Genomic DNA, 23,459 nt, shown 5'->3' with positions numbered 1-23,459 from the left:
TCAGATTTCATGCCACTGGTGTCTTTGTGTTTCCTGAGAGAGGAGAAAATAGCAATTTTACCTTGTGCCCAGGAGTGTCAAAGAGCAGGAATTTTTAGCACTTCTAGTATTCAAATAAAAATTAATTGCAGAGGAGCAAGTAGCAGAGATGGGGAAGGGAAGAAAGAAAGGAGTCAGGTATAATCTGTAGAGGAACATTTACCGTGTCTCCCACAGTTTTTAATCTAATGCAGCAGTTCAGGGAATTATGGATATGTATTAACTGCATTTAGTTCAGGTGTGAGGAATCTATGATTTTTTTGTTTTTGTTTTTCCCCAGGGGATATATAACTGTTTGTTATTCTATCCAGAATTAACTTATTTCATGGAGACAGTGCCTATGTATCTTGTATAATTCCTGTTTCTCTGCTGTAAATACTGACAAGCAGAGAGCTTTGGCTGATTCCCTATAAGCCTTATTTGGGGGAAAGTTAATCTTGCTGTAGATGTTTACAGGTTTAGTTTAACACTTACTGTTTAAAACAAAGAGAAAACACCTTTGGAAGCTGTTTAAAACAAGTTTTGAACTAGTAAAGCTGTGTCTGTTTAGTAGGAGAACAGTATTCATGAGAAATACCTAGCTTACAATTCTGTGTCCCTTGGGGGTGCATGCTGGAAGTTCCAGATCTGGAAGATGTACCCATCTATGTTTTGAGGACCTGTGCTTTATTTCTGAACCAGTGGACATTAAACATCTGCATGTATATATACGTGTGAGCATCGGGGCTAACAGCATTAACCATTACAGTGTGTCAGTTGTTGCTTTCATGGTTTGTGTAAATAACAAAGACTCATGAGCAATACAAGAAGTGAATATATATAATGATATATTTTATATGTATTATCCATTTGATTGTAAAGTATTGTGCATATTTGTGGTAAAAAAAACAATTTTTAAAATGATGATTAGGAGTGTGCACTAAAATGAACAACTTGGTTCAAGACAGAATCAGTGATGGCAATAGAGGGGAGATGTGAGCCTGGTTTTAGCTTTGATGCAAACTTGGATGTGATTTTTGGCAAATCACAGTAAGACAGATTTCGTAAAAGATCTTGACTTCTATGAAGACACCATAGTAGAGGAACATATTTTTAAGGGAGCCCAATACGCAATATGTTTAATTGAAATATTTGGCACTGGTTGTTGGTACCAAGTGCTTGAAAAATCTGTCTCTGAACTCAAAAAAAAAAAATCTGGCTCCGTGGGCCTGATCCATGCCTCGTTCCAAACACAGGAAATAGTTGCATGGACTTCAGGTGATCAAGCCTGTACTCTTTATATCTGAAACTCAAAATAAATGTGCTAGCCACGTTTCTTTTTTCCTACCTTATGTCTTAATTGTTTGGGTTCGATGGTTTCTTCAATGTATGTACTCTTTACAGAAATGAGATACTACCATAAACTGAATAATAATAAAGTGAAAGTCCATTTCAACTGAGTCAGAGCTTTGAAGAACAGACGAGGTCTGGGGATAAATGCCATCTTTTGAATGCTTGGGTTCCATACACGTTGACCTAAAAAAACTGCACAATTCAAAAACACCTGTGCCAGCTAGCTGATTCAGTGCCCTGTAGCTGGTATCCTCACAATGTGCTGGTGAGGCATCCTGGTGAGGCATGCTGCTGCCTCTGCTGTACCCACCCACAGGGCACCCAGTTAAATCACTGCGGGTCGCTTCCATGGGCTAGGGCTCAGCAGTGCTGACTGACCCAGTCCCATGAATTCAGTGGTAATTCACAGCTTGGGGTAATATAAACCAACATATAATCAGCTGAAAGCAAGGGAGCACTGATGGTTTATGCCATGCTTGGAGGTGGTTCAGTGCCTACCAGCTTGTTTTGTTTAATTCTGCGCTACATGCAGAATTATTGTTCAGAATTATTACTATTATGACATTTATTTCTGTGTCGTTACTTTAAATTTTAAAACAGTTTCATTCAGTGGAAGGGAGGCAGCATTAATAGCTTCTGCTCAACATGGAGATGCACGCAGATTTTGGGTATTTCATTCTGTCACTGCTAGCTGTCTACTTATTGTGCCGGCAATGCTGGTGTGGGAGGAAAATGTGCTAATTAAGTCCTTTTTTTGTTATTTCAGGAAACCTGCCATATGAATATAAAATAGTGATTGCTGGGAATCATGAACTGACATTTGATAAGGAATTCATGGCAGACCTTGTTAAACAAGATTACTACCGCTTTCCTTCTGTGTCCAAATTGAAACCAGAGGACTTTGACAATGTTCAGTCACTCCTGACAAATAGTATTTACTTACAAGATTCAGAGGTAACAGTTAAAGGATTCCGAATATACGGTGCCCCATGGTAAGTCTCAGTTTAAACTTTCTTTGCTCTTTATTACTTAAACCACAGCAGGAATCATTCTTGCTGAAAAGGCCTGAAGCTGCTTTGCTATATTGCCCTGCAGAATAGTATCAAACTCAGCTGTTCCCAGCCCTGAAGAAATGGCCATTCTTTTGTGTGGATAAGTATGCTGTGTTTAGCCACGTATGTGAAAATAAAGAAAAAGTTGTAACTTATCTGTATTCTGCATGCTGAACGCACTTAAATTATGGACTCAATATCCATTTAATGCTTGCGGATTAACTTCAGTATCATCTTAATATGTAATATGTATTAGGGAAGGAAGCACTGTTCTGTTGTATGCTATTTAGATATTTGTATCTACTGTTCTAATAGGTTAGTGTGGTGGCGTTTATCACCAACACAGCACAAGGTACAAGGCAGCAGGTGATTTAAGTGCTATTTCTGATCAGTTTGAGGCTTTTTTTTTTTTTTTTGTGTGTGTGTAAAGCTAAAATAACGTGATCTTGAGCTAGTTTTGTTTTCATTCCACCCCTGAGCCAAGTATATGCAGGAAGAAAATTGCTGTCCAGTGTTTTACTAAGGAGACTATTCCTCGTTTTCTCAATATGTTGTTAAATTGCAATGCCTGTTATCTCTCTGTGGAGTCTTCAGTAGCACTCGTTTTAAATTCTCACACTAACAACAATAACCAAGGTCCTTTGAGCCTCTACCAGAAAACTGAACTTCAGTGATCGTGATGATCATTATGTTACTTGGCATTCTCAATTATCAGCTGAAGTGATTGGATGCTAATTTATGCACACCTATAAAAAGGGTTTATTTTAAGCTTACAATTTACATTTTTTATGTCAGGCTTGTTTTACAGGTGAAAGAAGAGGAAGGGGGAATGGCAGGGTCTGAACCAAAGAATGGAGCAAACATATACAGGCATAATTTTTTTTCCCCCTTTCTCATACTTACCTTCATCTCATCTCCCCTGACCATTCACTTAGCCTGCAGTATTTGGTAGTTTATACACATATGTTAATGCTTCTGACAATACTTTTTAGATAATTGTACTAGTACATGTGTACTAGTGCTATCTAGAAAAATGATATAGCTTGATCTAAAATTCTTTATTTAAAATAGTTTTAAGTCAGCCCGACAGCTTGCTTAACTAAAAAATAACTAATTAAACAGCCAACCCTCTGTGTCCTGCAGTATCAGCTGATTGGGAAAGATGGTCTTAATTCAGGTTAGAAACCATCTTGTAAAGACATTTCAAAGTTTAAAAAAAAAAAAAATTACTTTTTTCAGTATAATAATACATAACACACAGAAGAAAACAGGGCCTGTAAAAGTTCTTTTGGAGTATGGTAGATTTGTGAGTAGCTGTGTGGGCTGGAAGGTCACCTGCTGAGATTAAGATTTTGTTCAGCTTCTTCCATATGTATGTTTGAGACAGAGAGCTTGCATTCTGCAGGCACCCAATGATTTCAGTGTGTAGGCATCTTTTCAAAATCTGTTGGGACAGATTACATTTATGTGTGCTGGCAAAATGTAGTGCAGTTTCCCCCTCCCCGCCCTCTGTGGTTTCCAAAATTCATAATGGTGATTAGTTCCCCTTTTCATCCAGCTGTGTCGAGAAGTCCTTCATTTCACTGGTACACATGTGAATGTAGAATGTTTCTTATGAAATTCCAAGGGACAAGCCATCAGAGTTGATTTTAACCATGAGTGGCATATATATTGTGACCTTGTGGAAGACAAATCTTGATTATTCATCCTTATAATCTATTGATTAATAACTGAATTTCTCCAATTTATGATCAATGGGAGATTCGGCTAGATTTCTGAAACGGCAAGTTGAGCTCCAACCAAATGCAGACTTCTACTCTCTTGTCAAAGATGTTTCCTTTGTGTTCAGCTGTGACAAACTGCTGTCAAAGCATGTTTTCAAGCAACTGGTGGTGGGAAATGGAGTTGTGGTTATCAGTTTAAGTACAGCTTTTTAGATCAGTATATGTAATCCGAGTTGGAGGACAGAGATAAGTATCTTCATTTCTCTTGATTTGTGTGGTTCCCACCACCACTGCCACCTCACCCCTGAGAAGATGAATATTAAGCTGGTGTCCAGTATTTTACTTGGTCCTCAAGAGGAAGAAAAAGTCGCATTAGATACTGGAAAAATCTGTTCCAAATCTGATCTGTGCCTGGAAACTAAGACAGAATGATCAGATAAGTGTTTGACCGCTCTTAATTTTTTTCTCCTTCCCTTCCAATTGCATCTCACTCTAGTAGAATAAATCTTCTGATTACCCCAAAGGAAGAGAATTTGTGGGGGGTTTGTGTGTATTTATGGCCTCCTTACCCCAATTAGTTCTGTCACAGATGTGGAACAGTGGTCGTTAACCCAGAAGATGCTCCAACCCTAAAATGAGATAAGTTGGCATGTTCAATTTATGTGCATTTCTGTATTTCCAGAGGGAAAAAAAATTCTCATTTGCTGATAAAGCTACTGGTTTTAATTTAAAAAGGGGGATCAAACCAAGAATAACAGCTGTGATTCTGGAGGCTTCAGCCTGTCAGAGGTTTCTAAGAAGTAATTGCTAGAAGACTGGGAAAACTGGCTATAAGTCATCTATCTATTTAGAAAATGTAAATTGCCAACTCAGTGTAACTACAGAAAAGAAATATCAGTCCATATTCATTACATGTTATTGCTCATGGTACATCTGAAAGCTTTCTAAAGACCTAAGAGAATTCAAGTAGTGCCTGCTAACTTACAATTTAGAAGAATTTGTATGTAGAAAATAACTTACAATACACGGGAGCATTCATGTGTATTTGCAATTGGAATGTGCGGTGGTGCATATCAACAGCCTCTAAGGAGCAGAAAATTTGAATTTAGCCTGATGGTTCTGTGAGTATTAAATGGCATTAGCTGGAGGGGAGTTGAAAACAGAGCAACAGCCCCTAGAAGAGAAAAGAGTGAGGGTGAGACATGAGTCACACCCTGGGCTCTGCTCGCTTTCAGAGGAAGATCTAACTGATGTTTTCACACCTTGAGTAGGGGATTGGAAGATTTTCCATACAGTCTACAGATAACAATCAACAAAAATATTTCCTTTCTTTCTCTTTCTTTTGACTTTGCCTGGTGAATCTGACTTGTTTGGTGGAAAAATGATGAATAGTTTATACTTTGGATAGTCAAAACTCTTCAGGGCTCCAATAGAAACATTTTTCTCCTTTGGAAATTTGAGATTAAGGCTAGTCACTGAATGAGACAAAAATACAAACAGTAATGGATGTATGAATTTCTACATCCTAGGACTCTCTGTCTTTATATATAAGTGTAACTCACATATCAGCGTGTCTTTAAAAGGGTAGGGGGAGATCATTTGTTTTTACTGGACCTTGCGGTACTGAATATATGCGAGTGAATTAATGCAAGTCTTATTTAAATTCAAATGTACTTTGTGTGTTCAAGTAATATTTGAAATTGTTCATCCATGTTGAGGGGTGAATTTTCTGTAGCATGCTATTGACATTTGAATACAAATATTCTAGCAACGTCTATTTTCAGATGAAGCTCTAAAAGTGTTCAAACCACTGGAGAGCTGCAGTTAACTGGAGGCAGAGTTTGTTTAAACCACATTTTGACAGGAACAATTGTTCAGGGAGAATATTTTCTGTTTTATTTTGTTCTGCTCTACAGCTAGCTTTTTTTGGTTTGTTTAAAAGGAAAAAGTTGAAAGTGTTCTGATGATCTTCATTTTATGTGCTTAGAAATTTACGGTACATAATTTCATGAATAATGAGGTGATAGGTTTATTTATGGATTTTAAATCCTGTTCTCCATAAAATTTCAGAAAAATGTCACCAGTCATAAGTATAAAGTAATCTCGTAAAGCAATCATGTACGTTAGTTTTTAGCTACTAAAATACACCCATATCTAGCAGAATGAAAAATAAAACTGAAGACCAAAGGCTTTCAGCATATATATTTGTTTAAATCACCATAGAGAGAGATGAATCATTTTAAGGAGTGAAAATGTTTTATATAAAAGCTAATTTTATATAAATCAATGTATTTTAATGGTTAATTGAATCAACTTTATGGAAATAACTGAAAAGTGCAAATGTAAAAGACTAACATTGATTATTTAAATAATGACTCAAAATCTGTGATTTGCATCATTGTGATTAAAATCACTTCATCCTGAATGAAGCTGGGAATAAAGCTCTTCTCTTCTGACAGGAACAGCAGCATTGTTCAGCAATATCCTGCACATTTGTCAGGTTGTAGCTTGCTCAGGTCTCAAGAACAGCAGCACAAAGCTGGCCTCCCAGTTGCTTTTAATGAATACTGGTGGGTTTTTCCTATGTCCAAGAATTTGATCTGTAGGGTGATCCAGAGGTCAAGAACAAACAGCTCACTATCGTTCACCTCTGAGAAGCCAAGGCTTTCAAGGTGTTTTTTTTTTTTTAGTAACTCTAGAGGAAGTGCCTTAACTTCTTTTTCAGAAGCAAAATTTTAATTGGCATAGATAATGCAACCTTAAGGAAGTGTAGAGAGGTTCAGTCATCTGCTATAGAAATAATTTTTTTTGAGATTTTTTCTTTTTAGCACACTAAATTTTGTGGGTTTCATCAAAAGATTTTGTGTAAGTTTGAACTTATTTCTATAATAAGAAAGTTCCTTTCTTTGCTTCATTTGCAATTATATTTTAATCCGAGTGGCTCCAAGTTAGTGCGTCTCCCGTCTTCTGATCAGTGTTTTCAGACTTTGTATTTATCCTGTCAGAAAAGCATCAGATGTTGTTTTTTCTTTTCAATTATAAGTTTCGTAATGCATCATGGATTTTGCTGACAGTCTTCAAGTTCTTGAAATAGCAAGCAAATTAACAGCAGATATTGAGTGTGAGGACTGGAAAACCAATTGGCAACTCACATGATAGGATTCAGACATACTGATGGGCTAGAATGGATCTCATTTCTTTTATTTCATAATCTTAGCTGGCAATTAATTTGTGCCTAAAAAAAAAAAGGAGGAACAGAAATTGGACTACTCAGCAATAAAGTTCTTCATTGCTATTTTAGCAGCGAGGGAACCAGGAGGAGACTGGAAAAGAAAATTGGTGATGTACCAGTTTTTGTATGAGTTCCAGCATTTATTCAGGAGAAGTCAGCAACCAAGCAAAATATTGGCAAAACCTGAAGTCCTCTGGTCCTCTGTCTGTGTGTTAAACAAACACGCCACCACTGTAGCATGCTTGTGTTTAAGGTGCAGGCTTCTGTTTCGTTTTTCTTGGCATCTGTCCTTCAAGTCTCTCATTTTAAGTTCGAAGAATGTGTTCCCCCAGGTCCAGGAGTGCAGCGGTTTGTTTACATTCTTTGCCTTGTTGGGAATGTTGCTGATTTTTCCTCAGTCTGCTTGATATCAGATTTACTTGAAGTTGAATTTTTTTTTTGCTGTTTACTTTTTAAAAGTTTTTTCTTTAAAGAAATAATGGAATGTTTGTAATTTGAAATATATTATCTCGTAAGTGATTTTTAATACTCCAGTGCTATCCTGTCCTAGCGAACTAGGACATTATCCCATCTGCATCCCATTATTGGGACAAGTCATAAAGTCATAACTATTCATTCAGGCTCAACTTAAACACGAATTTACTAGTACACATGAACTGCATCTATTTGTGGGTGGAAGTCTAGGCACTTAAACAGGCAAAAATGGTGATTCTCCTAACTCTTTTGCATTTTTCCTGGTGTGGAAGCAGGGATTTGAACTCCTTCAGAGCACTCCCAAACAAATGATTGAGGTAATAATGTGCTGTATGGCTCTAATTCCCGCACCATTTTCCTGGAGTTAAGTAGGTGCTACACAAAAAAGCAAAGAGCCACAATGAGCATCACCTGTGCTGCTCAGGGGTTACTTAATTCTGGTGGTCTCCTATTCACAGATTAAAATAAGGTTTGCTCAACAGCAAACAGCAAACCCTGGGAGGAGAAACTCTAAAGAATGGGAGCTGGGGAAAGAGGAGGGAAGGGGAGAGTTAACCCTAATGTGTGGTTACTTTGTTCCTCGTGAGGCGAGGCTCAGCACATGTTGATTACTTAAATAAATTCTCCTGGGTGGCTTCTGCGCACCTCATGACTTTTACATTTTGATTTTCTTCCTGTATGTGTGCCATACCTCTGTGGTGCGTGAGTACAGGGGGTAAGACAGATAAAATTGAAAATACCGACCTGTTACGGCTGACTGAAAGATTATCTGACTTGAGGATAGCCACCTTCTCAATAGGAGACTGGAAAAGTAAGAGGGTGTCTCAGGCTGTGTCTGGATTACATCAGACCAGAGTTGACATCCCAGTTTCCACACTGGATGGTGTGCTTCAGGTCCCATTACTTTCTTGCCTTCGTTGCCCCTGTGTGGTGTACCCTAAACACGAGGAAGTGGAGAGCAGCAGAGTGCTTTGAGTGAGAGGCAGAGAGGCTGACGGAGGACTTGGGGGCAGAGTGAGCTGGTGAGCCTGAGAAACCAGGACCCCAGCAAGGAGCCAGGTGGGAGACCAAGACCTTGTTGCAGGGGAAACCATGGGGGACTGTATCACTGGAAGAGAGAGGCCCATTGAGTCTGATGTGCGTGGAAGCACATATATTTTCAGCAGGATATTCAGATCCAAACAGCTTCTGGTGGGGAGTTTAGTCAGTAATGCTGCTGCTTTAAAAGCACTGGATGAGTGAATCTTTGCTAAGTCAGGAGTTGTGACCCTGAGTTAGAAGAGACATACGGGGGTCAGTACCTTCGTAGTTAGTGGTTAAATATGAATATTTATCATTATTTAACCAATTTATACATACATATTATAAATATATTGATTGGTTAAATAATTGTTTGTATAAAATTGAAATTACGTATGTAAATAAAGGGTAGGAAATTTGCTGAATTAAGTTGTAATTGGAAATACAGAGGACACGTTCAAGTGCATTTTAAAGATTATTTGAAATGAATGAGTTTGAGGGGTGGACAGAAGGTCTTGCAGGTCTTGCCCTGCATTGTCCTGCACACTGTCTCAAGGAGGGATCAGGTATGTGAAATGGTTAAGTGTGGTCTCGCTTCATAGTTCATCTATTCTGGAGCAATACGAGGAAAGTGTGTAGAAGAATGTACGTTGCTTCATATGGAGGCGATGATGAGACTCACATGATGTGATAGTGATAAAATGAAATAGAAGAGAAACTAAGTTTGAAAAATAGTGTTGTGGATTTAATAAAAATAAGTCATGTAGCAAGTGACTGGATTTTGTTAGCTCCCAATGAAGGGTAAGATTTCTCATGACTATCTTGAAGATGATTTGGGTCATATTTATCTAATACTTATTGATCAGAATGCTAACTTTAACCAGTTTAAAATATTTAATGGAATTCACAGAGGCTATGAAATAAAGCCGAAATTGCACAAGCACTCCAAATAAGAGAACACTGATTGTGAATCTGAGCGTGGATGTAAAGGTCAGGAGTGACAACTACATTCATCAGATTTTCATGAGAGTCCTTTCAGTAGAATAGATTTGGCATCTAATCACAAGTGGTCAAGACTCATGGATTTAGTTGGAAATCAATGAGACCACTGGGTATTTATCACCTCTAAAATGTTTAGGTGCTTGTCAGTTTTTTGGCTTGTGTATATCTGAGGTAGGGGAGTTGCTGGCATTTTGGACTCTACTAGTTAAGCATTAAAATCTTTGTAAGGCTGAGAACTGTTTGTATTTGTGCACGTGGAAAAGGCTGAAGTGGTGTTACAAGCACGAAGGTGACGACAACGTATCACCATGGAAGTGGCTGAGTAGCATCCTCCCCTGTGTGTCTCCAGGAGGCCTTGCCATGGTGTGGTGCTTGCTGCCTCCTCAGTTAGCTCTGGGTTATCCACAAGTGCCTCACCTGAGGTAGCTCCAGCAGGTAGGCTGTACCTGCTCATCACAAGGATGAGCTGCTTTGCATGCTGTAACCATGCACAAACAGGGGCACCATTGTACAGCCTGGGTGCACAGCATGCTGGGGCAAAAAGGAATGGGAGCTAGCAGCTAGAAACTCCATTCTTTTTTCCTCCTCTTCTAGTGTTTTGGGTAAAGCCACCTCTGTGAGCAAACCTGCAGCCTTTCATGTATGTGCTTCACTGGTGGCCTGACATCCTGATATGCACGTCATGTTTGGGAACCTTGTGCCTACATCTACATTGTCAAAGGAAACAATACTTCCTCGAAAATGAGCCAGTAGTGATGTGAAATCACCTGCCAAGTGTGTCATAATGTCCTTTGCCCTTTATTTTGCAAGTAATGTTCTGAGTACTTGAGTATTGTATCTGTGCACCTGCCAACCTGGCTATCCTCTGCTTCCGGAGAGCCTTCCATTTTGGTGTTCCAGCAGCGGTTTCTGGACGGGTAGGACTGACAGAAAGTTGTGTGCTGCAGTTCCTCAGAAAGCCTCCTTATTTCTGTACACACATAAATCCGCGTATCTTAACTGACAGAGGCTGCTATTTGTGCTGTTGCCCTGGTGAGAAAAGCTTTAGGTTTGTACCCTGCAAATACACTTATGGCTTGTGTATTGCCTCAGACTTCATGTAAAAAAGCTTTATGTAAGAAGGAAGGAGGAATCTTTCAGTCTGCTTTTCTTGGCACAGATTTTAATGCATCTTGTTTCCCAAACTGGGAATGTAATAAAAAGAAACCACAAGAAAGGTGTTCTCTTTAACACCTCTCTTGGTGTTCCATCTGGGCTGCTTAGGGCACTTCCATATTCTCCATAGCAGGAAATTGTAGGAAAAAGGCAAACTGAGCATTAACCTGAAAGCTGCAGTCCTAAAGTGTTTCCCTTTTTAATAGGGAATGCCCCGATACACCGTAATCCAGGACTCTGTGCATCTGAATTTTTTTTTTCCAGTGTTTAAAAAGCTTGTCTCCTTCTGCTTGTGAATAAAACTTAGGTTTTGTATTTGCTGAGAAATGTGGAAAGTACCACTTTAAGGAAGAATGTCATCCGTTGCCTGACCTGAAGATCCTTTTTAATTAACTCCTGGATTTATAAGGTTCAGGAATGATATTGCTCGTGTTCATGTGCACATAGCTTTTGGGAAGAGGCTGAGCTTTTGGGAAGGCTTAGAAAATGTGGAAATAAGTATGAATCACTCTAGTAGAGTTCAGTGTATTGTTTAATCTTCCTGTATTTGAAGACATACTTTGAAACATAAAGGATGAAATCTGTCCTCTCTGTAGTTAAAAGGACTTCGGTCATTCAGGGTTTTGGGCAGCAGCTTCCACGTGTTTCATGAAGTTCACAGTGCAAAGTGGTACCTGGAGCTCTGAAGCAGGCATTTGGTGTTGCCATTATCATCACTGAATTTTATCTGAGCCAATCCAATGGAATATTTTGAAAAGCAGAGAAACTGTTTTCCTCGGAGGTGTGGAAGTCTTTTCCATAATTTTCTGTCTGGTATTTATACAGCTGCTATGTACAGTTAATGCATAACTTCTAATTCTTGTTTTATGGTAGCATTAGTTATCTTGCATCTCCTTCCAGAGAGGTTTATTTATTTGTAGGACTTTTCTCTTGAGTTCATTTCCTTCACGAGGTGGAATCCTGCTCAGGGCCAGCAAAACCTGCTGGCCAGAACAGCGCGGCAGGAGCCGCTCGCCTCCTTGCAGGGTCTGAGCATCTGCTGCCATGCTGCAGTGGCAGCAGCGCTTGAGTCCCACTGTATGCCCACGTGGGATTTGCTGAGCTGTGTGTATGCAACTGAAAAGTGTACCTCCTGCAAGCTTGGTAATCACCTAATCTCGACAGCGATTTAAGGGGGAAGAAAATATGCTTAGCTTGGGAGCAAGGTTTTGCTTTGATTTCGTAAAGTTTGGAGTTAAAATAGAGGTAAGACATTCAGAGATGCGTAGGCAGATTGTCCATCTGGACGTGAGCTGCTTTAGCACAGAAGACTGAGACCTCGTGGTAAGGATGTGCTGTTAGCTGATAATTACTAGCAGTCAAACTGCCCAGAGTGTACACCTTTGCTTATTTATATTCCAGTCCTGTAACCTTCCCTATTCTCTCGTGCCTTTGTTCTATTAATCTACAAAACAGGGCTCGACTTGTGATTAGTCCTTAGAGGTTGTTTCTATTAATCAGGCTGCAAAGCAGGTCTACTTGGATGTTCTGTTGCAAGTACTTAATGTGCTTTCCTCATCAGCCCGCAGCGCAGAGCTGCCGGGCTTGTCTTAAATGGCAATGAAATCAGCGATGTGTCTGTTGCACTTTCTTTGTTTTTACATCTTGATTGTGTTGCTGTGGGACGGGGAAAGCAGAAAGAGGAAAATAATTGCAGTCCTATAGAAAATTGCTCAAGTTGGTGACATTTGTGGCTGCGTGTTGCTAGAGAGGTGAGCGGCAACTGCAGGAAGGAGCCTGGCACAGCGGAAGGGCTTGCTAGGTGCCTTTTGAATGAGAAGAACCTCACATCTTTAAAGGTGAGAACTGGAATTTCAGCTGTGATTACAGAAGGAAGGCTGTGTTTTCAACTCCATTTACAGAGTATTAAAGATACTTTTAGCCCCCTAATATTCAGAGTCATTTAAAATAGCCTGTGTTTTTCTGGAGGAGGTAGAAGGCCAGACAGATTTATGCTGATATTAAAAAATATATATATATATAAAAAAATAAAAAATAAAACCTAAAACCGCACACATAAAAAAAGAAAAAACAAAACACCAAGGAACTGACGGAATATAAATGGCAAGCTGAACTGATCTGTAACACTTCCATTATTAGAACTTACTGTAAAATTTGAACAATAAACAGTATATGTGGTGAGAAACTAGTTTCATTATATAAGATATTACTAACTATAAAAGCTTAATGATTTATGATTCCAATTAAATGTACTATTTCCTCCCTGTAGGAGGAAAGTATCTATTTTCAAAATGTATTGGAAGAAACAAAACAGACCCCTAGTTATTTTTTTCTGTTTTGTCCCTTTGGTTTGATTCTTTTTTTTTTTTTTTTTTTTTTTGAAGTTTCCATTATGTTTATTACATATTTTCATGTCAGATCAAGAATGTCTGTCACTGAACTAAGAGCTTGGGTTGTTGGCTGGAAAATAACCTGGCAGTGAGGCAGTAGGGTTTGTCTCGACTGCAGTGCTGCTCTCTCACCGTATGCGTGTCCTTTTTTTTTATTGTTATTTCCACAGCACATGCCTCAGTTTCACTAGCATGCGAGCTTAAATCACCACCCTTTGCAAAACTGGACCAGTCTCAACTTCCAGTGAAGTACGTACCTGAATTCTTGTTGGCTGTGATAAGACCCAGCTCCGTTATCGCTTCTTGCCGTGATTTAACTGCTAATTTAAAAGGCTTTGTGCTGCCTCACCCCCCCGATACAAGCTGCTTCATTAGGCTACGTTTTGTCCGGTTTGACCTTTCGTGGCCTAACGAACAGCGTTAAGTGCCAGCGTTCTGCCTCCCTCCCTGCTCTGACACTGTGCAGATGTAATTCTTTCGGTTGTGTCTTATCGCTGACACGATCCTGGCATGAATAGCCGCACGAGCAGCTTACGTGCACCCCAGTAACCCGTTTCACAGCAATTAAGGCAAACGGGTCCCCAAATGCATCAGGCTTTGCAAATCCATCGCACCCGTTGCTTATTTTCTTGCGTGAGTTGAGGAGGGGCTGCTGGGATTCGAGGTTACCTTGCTCTTTTCCCTGTGGCAGACCTGCAGCATTACAGCGGGCTCACCGTTTGAAGGTGCCATATAATAAAGCCATTTTTCACAGGCTCGCAGAGCAGTGATAACAGTCATTTAAACAACCAAATTAGTAATAGTTTATATCGCGGAAGGTGTTTTTCTTCCTAATTCTTGCCCTTTTGGGCAAGGCTCTCTAAAAGCCAGCATTGTGAAGTATCACCTATGTTATTCTTATTAGGGATTCAGAAGAAATAGAGCCCATAATATGGTTTTCTATAGTCCCTTTTTTGGTCATTTCATTTTCACCATCTCTTTCTACATTTTTTTTTTCCTTATCATTTCCCAGTTATCAGAGAAACCGCTCTTCCTGCATTGATTCATTTCGACTGGAGTCTGGAAGGCACAGAGAATCAAATTAACTAATATTTTACTTTTGCATGTGATTAATGCTAATGCTTACAAAGAAGAAAATACTTTCCTGTGATTTAATTTTCATTCTCCGGTTGATTCCCAGTGATTTAATTTTGCAGAGGGTTGTCTCTCTGCTTATTGTCTCTTATGGAATCACTGAAGTTAGAGATGGAAAAGACCTATTGAGTCATTCTGCCATTGCGGGGTTGTCTCCTGCACTATAGTTTTGAATGTTTTGCTCAATTTTGATGAATAAAAAAGGGTGTTCTAGTTAACTCCTTTCAAAATTGTTCCTTAGTTTGGTAGGTGTTACTAACGGTAATTGATACTCCACTTAAATCTTCCTATATTCATTTAATTTCTTTAAAAAATCCAAGTTGTACCATATTTGATGAGCCTAAAGGTTTCTTTTCCTTTCCTGATGTATATATTCCTGTGCCTTTCAGCTCCTGTCTCTATTATATTATGTATTCATTCTTTGTAATCCTTCCAGGTTTACCTCTTTTGCTCTTTCTTATTTTTTTTATATACATATTTCCCAGATATTATTTTGATTTAAATCTTCACAAGAGGCTGCGAAGCAAAAAGCCAATGTTTTGCATGGATGTCACTAACATAATGTATGTTGAGTGGAGACACTTGGCTAGTTGAAATACTGATTTAGTATGGCAACTCTATGTTTATTGCTTCTGCAGGAAGCCTGGACTTGCACCGCATTGTCTCTTTGATGTCTTGTGATACATCCATGTGTGTAGCCTGCATCATTTTATTCTTTTTCCCCCCGTTCATGTTGCGAGCTCATGCATAATGCGCTGTCAAGTGCTGCCCTAAGGTCTTTTGTTTTAGCTTAACGGTTTTCAGGTTGCTTCCCCTCCCTGATTATTTACATTTTTAAATTCTTCTCCAATGTATTAGGCTGCATTTTTTCAGAAGGGATCCCGTTTTTTTTACTTCTGCATTCCTAACCTCCTTTTGCATAATTTCTTTCCCTACTGCCGTGTTTATAACACCTCTCGCTGTATTGAAATCTGTGAATTTAATTAATGTGCTGTTTACCCGTTCTTCCAGATCATTAATAAAGATGTTAAATAAAACTGATCCTAATACCAGTCCCTGTAGCAATCCACTAGCACCTCCCTCGTGCTGCTGCAATCTATTTGTTTATAGCCCTTTAGCCACTGTTCCTCCGAGTGGTACTCCTACCAGGCAAGCCAATTTTAGGGCTTTTAAAAAAAGACTGTACAGCATTTTGCTAAAGTTTAGTGTGATACAATCTACCAGGTTATTGTTACATTTTAATTTAATGTAATTAATTTTTTTTTTATAATACCGTATTAGTACAATAGACAGAATTTTTCCACTAATATTTATTTTTCCACTAATATTTAGACAGAATTTTTCCACTAATATTTATTTTTCCACTAAAATTTAGCCAGAATTTTTCCACTAATATTTAGATATTTGAACTACCTTTTGTTTGTCGGCAGTCATTGTGGTCAGAGCTTTGTTACTTTGTAATGACAGGTATCTTTGTTTGAATTTTCATTCTTCTGTTTGTAAAAGCAACAGCAAACTCCCGACTTAATTTTCAGTGCGCACTTTTACCCTTGTGAAACTTGTAGGATTTATGTACTTGCTTAAGTTTAACACGGACTTGAGCGCTTTCTTGTTGTGCGGGTTAGGGGAATCACTTGGTTAGTAGCCCATTTGAATTAATATTCCATTCAAATTCTAAGTTGCAATAGGAAAAATCTTTTGCTTTATTTTTTTTTTCCACATTTGCATTGTGTGCACCTATATGAACTTGAATAGCAAGTTGTGCTATCAGCAGTTGAATCAAAACAATCTTGGGAAAGTTCAGTTTCTTTTATGTATGTTAGGCTTTATTTTACAAGCTCGGTGCAAAAATTGATTTTTACATTATAAAGTGCAGTGTGGAGAGTGTATTTGTCACAGCTTGGTTGGAATGGCATGCTGTTCAAATCATAACCGAATCATAATAACTGGGAGAAGAAAAGGTATTAAAATATGGGTCACAGCCCTGATTTACGACTGTGCTAATCCAGAACTATGGTAACATAAAACCAGAGCACTTGTTGTTACGTTCTGGTTGGTAAGGGCTGGGGAGCAGCGCAGTCTAAACAAAGAAATCACACTCGTCGGGCGTGTTGCTCATAAATCACCCGAGTCCCTGAGCCAGGGCTTGGTACTTCTCCCTGCTGAAGGGAGCGACTTCTCCAGTGACACTAAGCAGGAAGGTGCTGTATTAAATGACCTCAGGCACGGGGGTTTTGATGTCACCCTGCAAGCATTTAAATCCCAGAGAAACTGGGGAAGGGAAGGGAGGCTGGGGCACAGTGTGATCTCAGCCCCAGTTCCGCAACTGGTAATGCTGGGTCTGAGATCTGCCGTACGACCCCTTAATGCAGGCTTCGGCCGAGTTAGACACGTTTCTCATTCAGTATCCAGAGTACAAAAAGGGAGTCTGCGCTGGCTGCAGCAGGGCAGAGCTACTCCTTTGGGTGCGTTCAGCATTTTGAACTGGGTGAATGCTTTGCAGCTTGTCGCCGCAGTGCTTTGTTCTGGAGTTTGTTTGGGGTTTTGATCTAGTTTTGGTTTAGTACTGGGTACCCTGAAATGGGATTCACTGTTGTGTTGAACCACGGTTCCAGGAAGAGGGAGTACTTCAGGAAGATCTGCTAATAACGAAGAGCAAGAAATGGAGTGGCAGGTCTGGTGTCCACGTTTGTACTCTAAATGTAAGGGTGTTTCATTTAAACTGAAGTGCTTCATGAATAAAGCAGGCATTTGGAATTGGACATGATATATTTTTAAACAGCGTTGTTTGTCTGGCTTACGTTTTTAGTGGGTTGAGTGCTTGAGGAGAAATCCATTAGGAAGTTAGTGTACCCTCATCAGAAATCCACGTGATTTGCTCTTATGTGTGCATCTGAAAGCCAGTTGCGCCTCGGTCACCTGCAATGAAACAATTTTAATTCAGAGTTTTCAGAAAGCTAAGTGGGTAAGAGGGAAACATGGTTGGTGCTCCTTAGCAGAGCACAGGGGGTTGTGCTGCAACATGTGCATGTCAGAAATGACTGTGTCTTTGAAATTACTTGGTAGCACAATTACAATCCATTCAAAAGAACGCATCTTCGAGTATGTATCACACTGATCTATATTAATGATTGTAAAATAATCGGTGGAACCAAATCTTTCCATTTTGTTTGTAGCACTGCAGACTGGCAGGCAGCTGCTATGTATGCTAACCATGCTTTCAGCTAAAGAGCCACTTTATGCCAGAAGGACTGAGCATATGGGGAAGGAAACGGAGTGGGAGTCCCAGCTCTGCCGCTGCCTGGCTTCGCGAGGAGCAGGAAGTAACTTGTGTCTTTGCCTTCATTTCTTTATCTGCAAAACGAAGCTCGTGATAGTTACATGTGCACCTCTGCTTGCTGTTTGGGCAGTAGTTTCTCCACACAAAGTACTGCCAAGTGCCAAGTATTACTATTAGGTATTTTTAGCAAGGTGATCCGGGAAGGTACCGAACAGATTCAAGCTTACTTTCATGAGTGATTTCAAAGAGTCCAGTGGGACTGTTTGCCTGCCTGAAGTTTGTGTACTCGCTTAAGTACTTTGCTGGATTGTGCCACTGGAAAGCTAAGTAGGTATCTATATTTTTGCAGGATAAGAAAGGACATATCAGAGCTACTGTTGGAGTGGTATAGATAGCAGTGGTACTTGGAGTGGGAGCTGATAATGTGTCCTTTCAGGACACTTGAAGCCCTCTTCTGCAAAAAGAGGGAGGTTAATAAAAACTGGGCACTGAGTTTGCTTCCTGACGTTTTTGTTTGGGCTGGTAAATGCATCACTCAGCACTAACTAGTTTGTTGAGAAAGAATAAAAGAATACAGACAGAGCTCAATCTGTACTGCAGTGCAGTGGGGTGAGTGAAAGCTGTCAGGAACACGGTGCCCCCACTGTCCAAACCAGCAGCAAGCAGCTGGGCTCGTCCTCTTAGTGCATCTCCACAGTGCCCTTCCTAAAAAGATGTGGCCACCGTGCTGGGCAGGGACCCGCAGCCGTCACCAGTGAGGTACAGCAAGGATGTGGGCTGCCCTCTCAAGGAGCTCATCCCCTCTTCTTGTAGCTGACCCCACTGGGAGAAAAGCAAGAAGCTGGCTCTGTTTTAATTCCCCGGAGCAAAGCCTGTACCCAAAGGCCTGCTGAGAACTTCTCCCAGGGAGTTCCTGAGTGGCCAAAACCTGCAGCAGCCCCAGCCTCCAACTCCAAGCCTGAGCCACTTGTTTGGAGCTCTCAGGGTGTTGCTTGTTTTTCCCATGGACCCACCTTGGCTCTGAGGTCTCGCAGAGGGGTTTGGGCTTCAGAGGGCTTTAGACCTTTCAGACTTGGGGCTCACACATGAGCACCTGTGGGAAGAAACGCACCTTTGTAATTCCCAGCTCCTATGAATATTGGTTCCTGCCTACGGATACCACCTCCCGCTCTGCGTTTCAAATCAAAGTAGGAGAGTCAGGCTGCTCTGAAAGGCACTTCCCAGGTATTTGAGAAAAGAAAGCTGCAATCCGGGCAGTGAAAACCGACACTTCTCCATACCTTCTATCAAAAGCTGTGTTGAAATGTAGGGCCTGTTATTGTATATTTATTCAGGCATCAATCACAATCAAGCCTCCTGCTAGTTCATCTGTAAGGGCATTGTAAGCCTATTTTTATCAGTTCCTTCCTGTACAACAGCCAGTTAAAATAGCAGGAGTAGGGGGCAGAAATATCTTAATGGATTCGGTTCCCAGAGATATCAGTGACCAGAGGAAGAGTTTGGCCGAAATTTCTTCCTGAGCTGATAAGGTGGATAAACAGCAGCAAGGTGCAGAAAGAGGGCATGCTGCGGGGAGCACGGCGATGGGTGGCACCGCGAGGGAGCTGAGGAAAGATTCGGCAGACAGCGTTCCTCAGGGGAAAGCCTCGGGAGCAGGGGGAAGCTTAGCACTGCCATTCACCCAGTTACCTGCTTGGAAAAGAGAGTGCTTGATTGTGTTTTTCAAAATGGCTTGGTTTAAGTTGCAGGGATATTTCTATTCAGCTTTAATCTGGTTTTGCTTTTGTGCTATTTAAAATACGGTGGTTTTTTATTGGAAGAAAGCTCGAGTTTTGCTGATTAACAATATTTCTTCAGTGGTAACATCAGATGTTATGCTGCTTGTTCTTATTTAAATAACAGCATAGCTTGCTATATGTTGGTCTATGTTAGTCACTACTTTTTTTTTCTTTACATTTTAGTCTATGCATTTTAATTTTTTCTGGATATACCATGGTAAATTAGGTTTTTTAAACTTTTTTTTTTTGTCATTACTTCAAGCAGTCTTTGGATGCAAATTAGAATTAATTTATGAATAAACACAATGTTTAAATTGTTTTGCTTGAACAAAACCACCTTACAACTGTTAAATACCTAAAGTAAGTTCATTTCAGCAGTTTTTTTTGTCTCGTTAGACAAAGTATTACTTTTGTCTCAGCTTCTAAACTGAGCTATTGTTCCTGGTCAAGCTAGTCTTTCAAGATCGCAGAGATAATGGACATAGTCCTCCATTCTTAGATTTTATTCATAAATTGCAGGTGGCACCTTTGCTTTTCCAATTCCCAGTCTATTTTTTTCATTTTAATTAAACATTAATGTGAACTACTTGTATAGGCTAAAATTAAAAATAATTCTCTTTGCGCCAAAAGCAGAGACTAATCCTATGAAAACCTTTCTCAGCAAACTGTGGTTCTGAGAGCTTGTGCGGGGACCTCTGCCAGTTCAGTGGTTTGACTTTTAACTTCAGAGGCAATTAAACAATGCTTACTTACTAAGTTAATAATGATTTTAATGTATTGTTGGAAGTGTAGATTTCGTGTAGATAGTCATGGACTGAGGGTAAATGTTAAAAATAATTAGCTGTCCAAAACAGTAATAATGTATTTAATATAAACTACAATTCATTATGTAAAAAATCGGAAGAAAAATCCATATTAATTAAATCAGAGATAGAACTTTGTCTCAATGCCACCATTTAGTGTTGTGAATCTTAACATTTTTCCTGCATGTCTGTGATAAAATTGCAGCAGAGAACCGAGTATGACTTGTGTGGCTTTTGCTTTTCTACTTAGTAAATTGCAACACACACACACAGCTTTTATGCTAGCGATGTTGTGAGGACGGAATGGCACTTCTCTGTGTTTATATTTTTACTTGTTAATTATTCCGGTTATGTATTCCAAAATATCCTTTCCTATGGAAACGTATTTAAGATATTTTGCACAAGGAATCAACCAATCAGTAAAGTAAAAATAAAGAAATAAATAATGTGTATATATGTATTTTTTTGAGACTGAATGCCTTTTGCAGGTGATAAAGTGAAGGCACCAGCATTCTTGCATCATGAATAGTGGGGGAGGAAAAAAAAGGTAACAATCCCAAGTCATCTCACTCTCACAGCTAGAACGGCGTACAGAGTAAGCTAAATGTCTGTATTTCTGTACTCCTGGAGTTGTTAGCTGTGTTCCACAAAGCGCCCACCAAGCTGAGATGAAGTTGGTGAACCAACACGCTGCAGCTTGTGGAAAGCCCTAGTGCTCATCGCAGAGGCTGCAGAAGCTTGTGGGGACAAGTGGTGCTTTGGATGATGGGTTCAGTCCCTCGGGACGGATAGCAAGCACTGCTGGCAAGTATTCCCAGTTACCTTTTGCATATGCTCTTGTTGCTCTTTTTAGTTTCTGTAATGGAAACTCTCGGTGTTTCTCAGCCAACCTGTCAAAAGCACTGCCCTTTCATACAGAAACATCATGCTGAATTGTGCACTGAAAATCTAAGTTAATCCTAATTTTGTAGTACTTGACTTTACAACGTGAGTAACTGAATCTTACTGTTTGAGGAATAAACTTATTGCAGTGTAGTTCAAGAAGAAATTCAGTGTAGTTACGATGGTCTAGGTTTTTATTTTGTTGCTATTCTTAATTTTCCTTTCAAGAAATATTAATCATTTCTGGAGGCATGGTACATAAGTTCATTAAAAGTTGGTCCAGCACAGCATTTTTTTTTTTCTTAGATGTTTTCCTAGTTACAGTAAGCAGTGGGGGCCAGCCAGGGTGGTAACTTAACATATCACAACTTTAATGTCCTGCCTTTGATTGTAATGATATGTTGCACCTTCTACTCTTCCTCACTGGTAACATTTCAGGTGAATGCATTTAACTTCAGCAAACACTGGCAACAAACTTGGCACATGTATCCAAACTGCTTAGTGTTGGTATTCTGTTCCAAAACCTCAACTTTCTCAGTAATGTGGTGATTCGTTAAAACAGCATTGTTTTAATGAATAAATCCATGCATTGTGGTTTCTCTGCTCTCCTTTTCAAATAAGCAGTCAGGTTGCTGAAAGTAAGCAGAGGAGCCCAGCCTACAAATTGCTGTCTTGAAAAATTTCTAACAAACATCACCCCTGACTGCGTGTCAAAGATTGTACCTAAATGCTTGTGGAAATAGTCTTCCTGCTTCCTCACCATGTATTCAGCATTCATATATTCTCTACACATTTTTTTCTATAGGGAACTTGTACAGATGATCTGTAACATACCTGTAATTCCTCAGGTAAAATATAGTTAGCTGTAAAGAAGATGGTGCTTCGTAAACAAGGTGTGAGCCAGAGCTGACTTCATCTTTCCATATGCTTCAGTGGGCATTTGTTCTGCTCCTTCTGATGGCACTTTCCTAGATTTCAAACATTTTTCTAGCATTATCATTATCAAAATACATTTTGCAACAATTGCACAGTAAATTATTAGATCTAGTCCATGCATGCATAAAAACAGCAGGGAAAAATGAAATGCCTTGGCAGTAGTCACCTGGAATTAAATCCATAGGGAAACTTCTGGTTTCAGTGGGAGCTGAGGTTGCAGTCTCTGTAAATGAGCATCAAATCGAGGCATCAGTCTTGTTAGGGGTTTAACAAACATATGCTTAAAGGGTAAGTGGTGAATTATAAAATGCAGAAAATGGCAAATCGTATTTACGGATGTGCATGCACAGCTCTTAAGTCAGCAGACTGACCCGAGTGGGCTTTGGACAAGGAAATGGATTGTGGTAGCTGTGCAGTATCAATACAGCAAAGAGAAATCTGTTTGCTTGTTAACCATATATTTGTACACCAAGTTGCACTGATTTTTAGTTTGCTGGTGCCAACGGAGGCTTTTTTTGGCTATGTAGCAGCATGTGGCTTTGGTACCACGTTATAAAACACGACGCTTATTATAAATAAATCTCCTGTAGTCATTGTAATGAACTATCAAATAATTATCTCTGATAGTTACCCTGTGTGAACCGGTTTTCATAATTTAGTATCTTTAAATATGCTACAAAAGTATATCTGTTCCCATGAATAGGGTAAGTAAAAGACTCTGATAATTAAGTCATTTTCTCTTTGGGAAGAATAGAATTACCATCTAAAATATTTATAGGAAATATCTCAATGACCATATCATGTATCAAGTCCAGTTTGAAGTCACCATTTCCTATAGCTTGAGTTCAACAGAAGTTAAAATATCTTTGCATAACATGAATAGAAGTTAAAAGTGTTATTAGCCTCGATTTTATCATGAGGTTCTGTTGTCAAGGAGAAAATTCCCAAGTGTACCAAACAGAGAGAGAGGGGAAAGGGTAAAAAAAGAGCGAAAAAGAGGCACCAGATTTCCAATGAAACAAAGAATAAAGAAAATGTGAGTTCAGGGCAGGAAGGTGGAAAAGTTGAGAGAAAAACTAAGATAACTAGAAGTTTTTGTGCTGAGCTGGCAAAAAAATGGCGTGGTTCAACCGAGAATCTGTTTGTTTTCAAAATCTATGCTGAAAGCACTGAGTCGTAAAAGTGTTTTCAGCATCTGCATTAGTTCTTTGGAAAACTTACTCGAT

At 39.5% G+C, this 23,459-nt stretch overlaps 1 protein-coding gene across 3 annotated transcripts in view; it reads left to right on the top strand.

Annotated features, from left to right (window-relative positions):
• MPPED2 (metallophosphoesterase domain containing 2) overlaps nucleotides 1-23,459 on the top strand; it is a 99,314-nt gene that overhangs the window by 53,167 nt on the left and 22,688 nt on the right. For all 3 annotated transcript variants that reach the window (XM_082761215.1, XM_082761216.1, XM_082761217.1), the window contains exon 4: nucleotides 2,138-2,363. In XM_082761215.1, the coding sequence (XP_082617341.1) occupies nucleotides 2,138-2,363 (226 nt within the window). The remainder of the gene's footprint in view (nucleotides 1-2,137; nucleotides 2,364-23,459) is intronic.

The sequence above is a fragment of the Aythya marila genome (genome assembly GCF_965140915.1).
Source record: "Aythya marila genome assembly, chromosome: 5".
Lineage (NCBI taxonomy): Eukaryota > Metazoa > Chordata > Aves > Anseriformes > Anatidae > Aythya > Aythya marila.
This window is presented reverse-complemented; position numbering and strand designations above follow the sequence as displayed.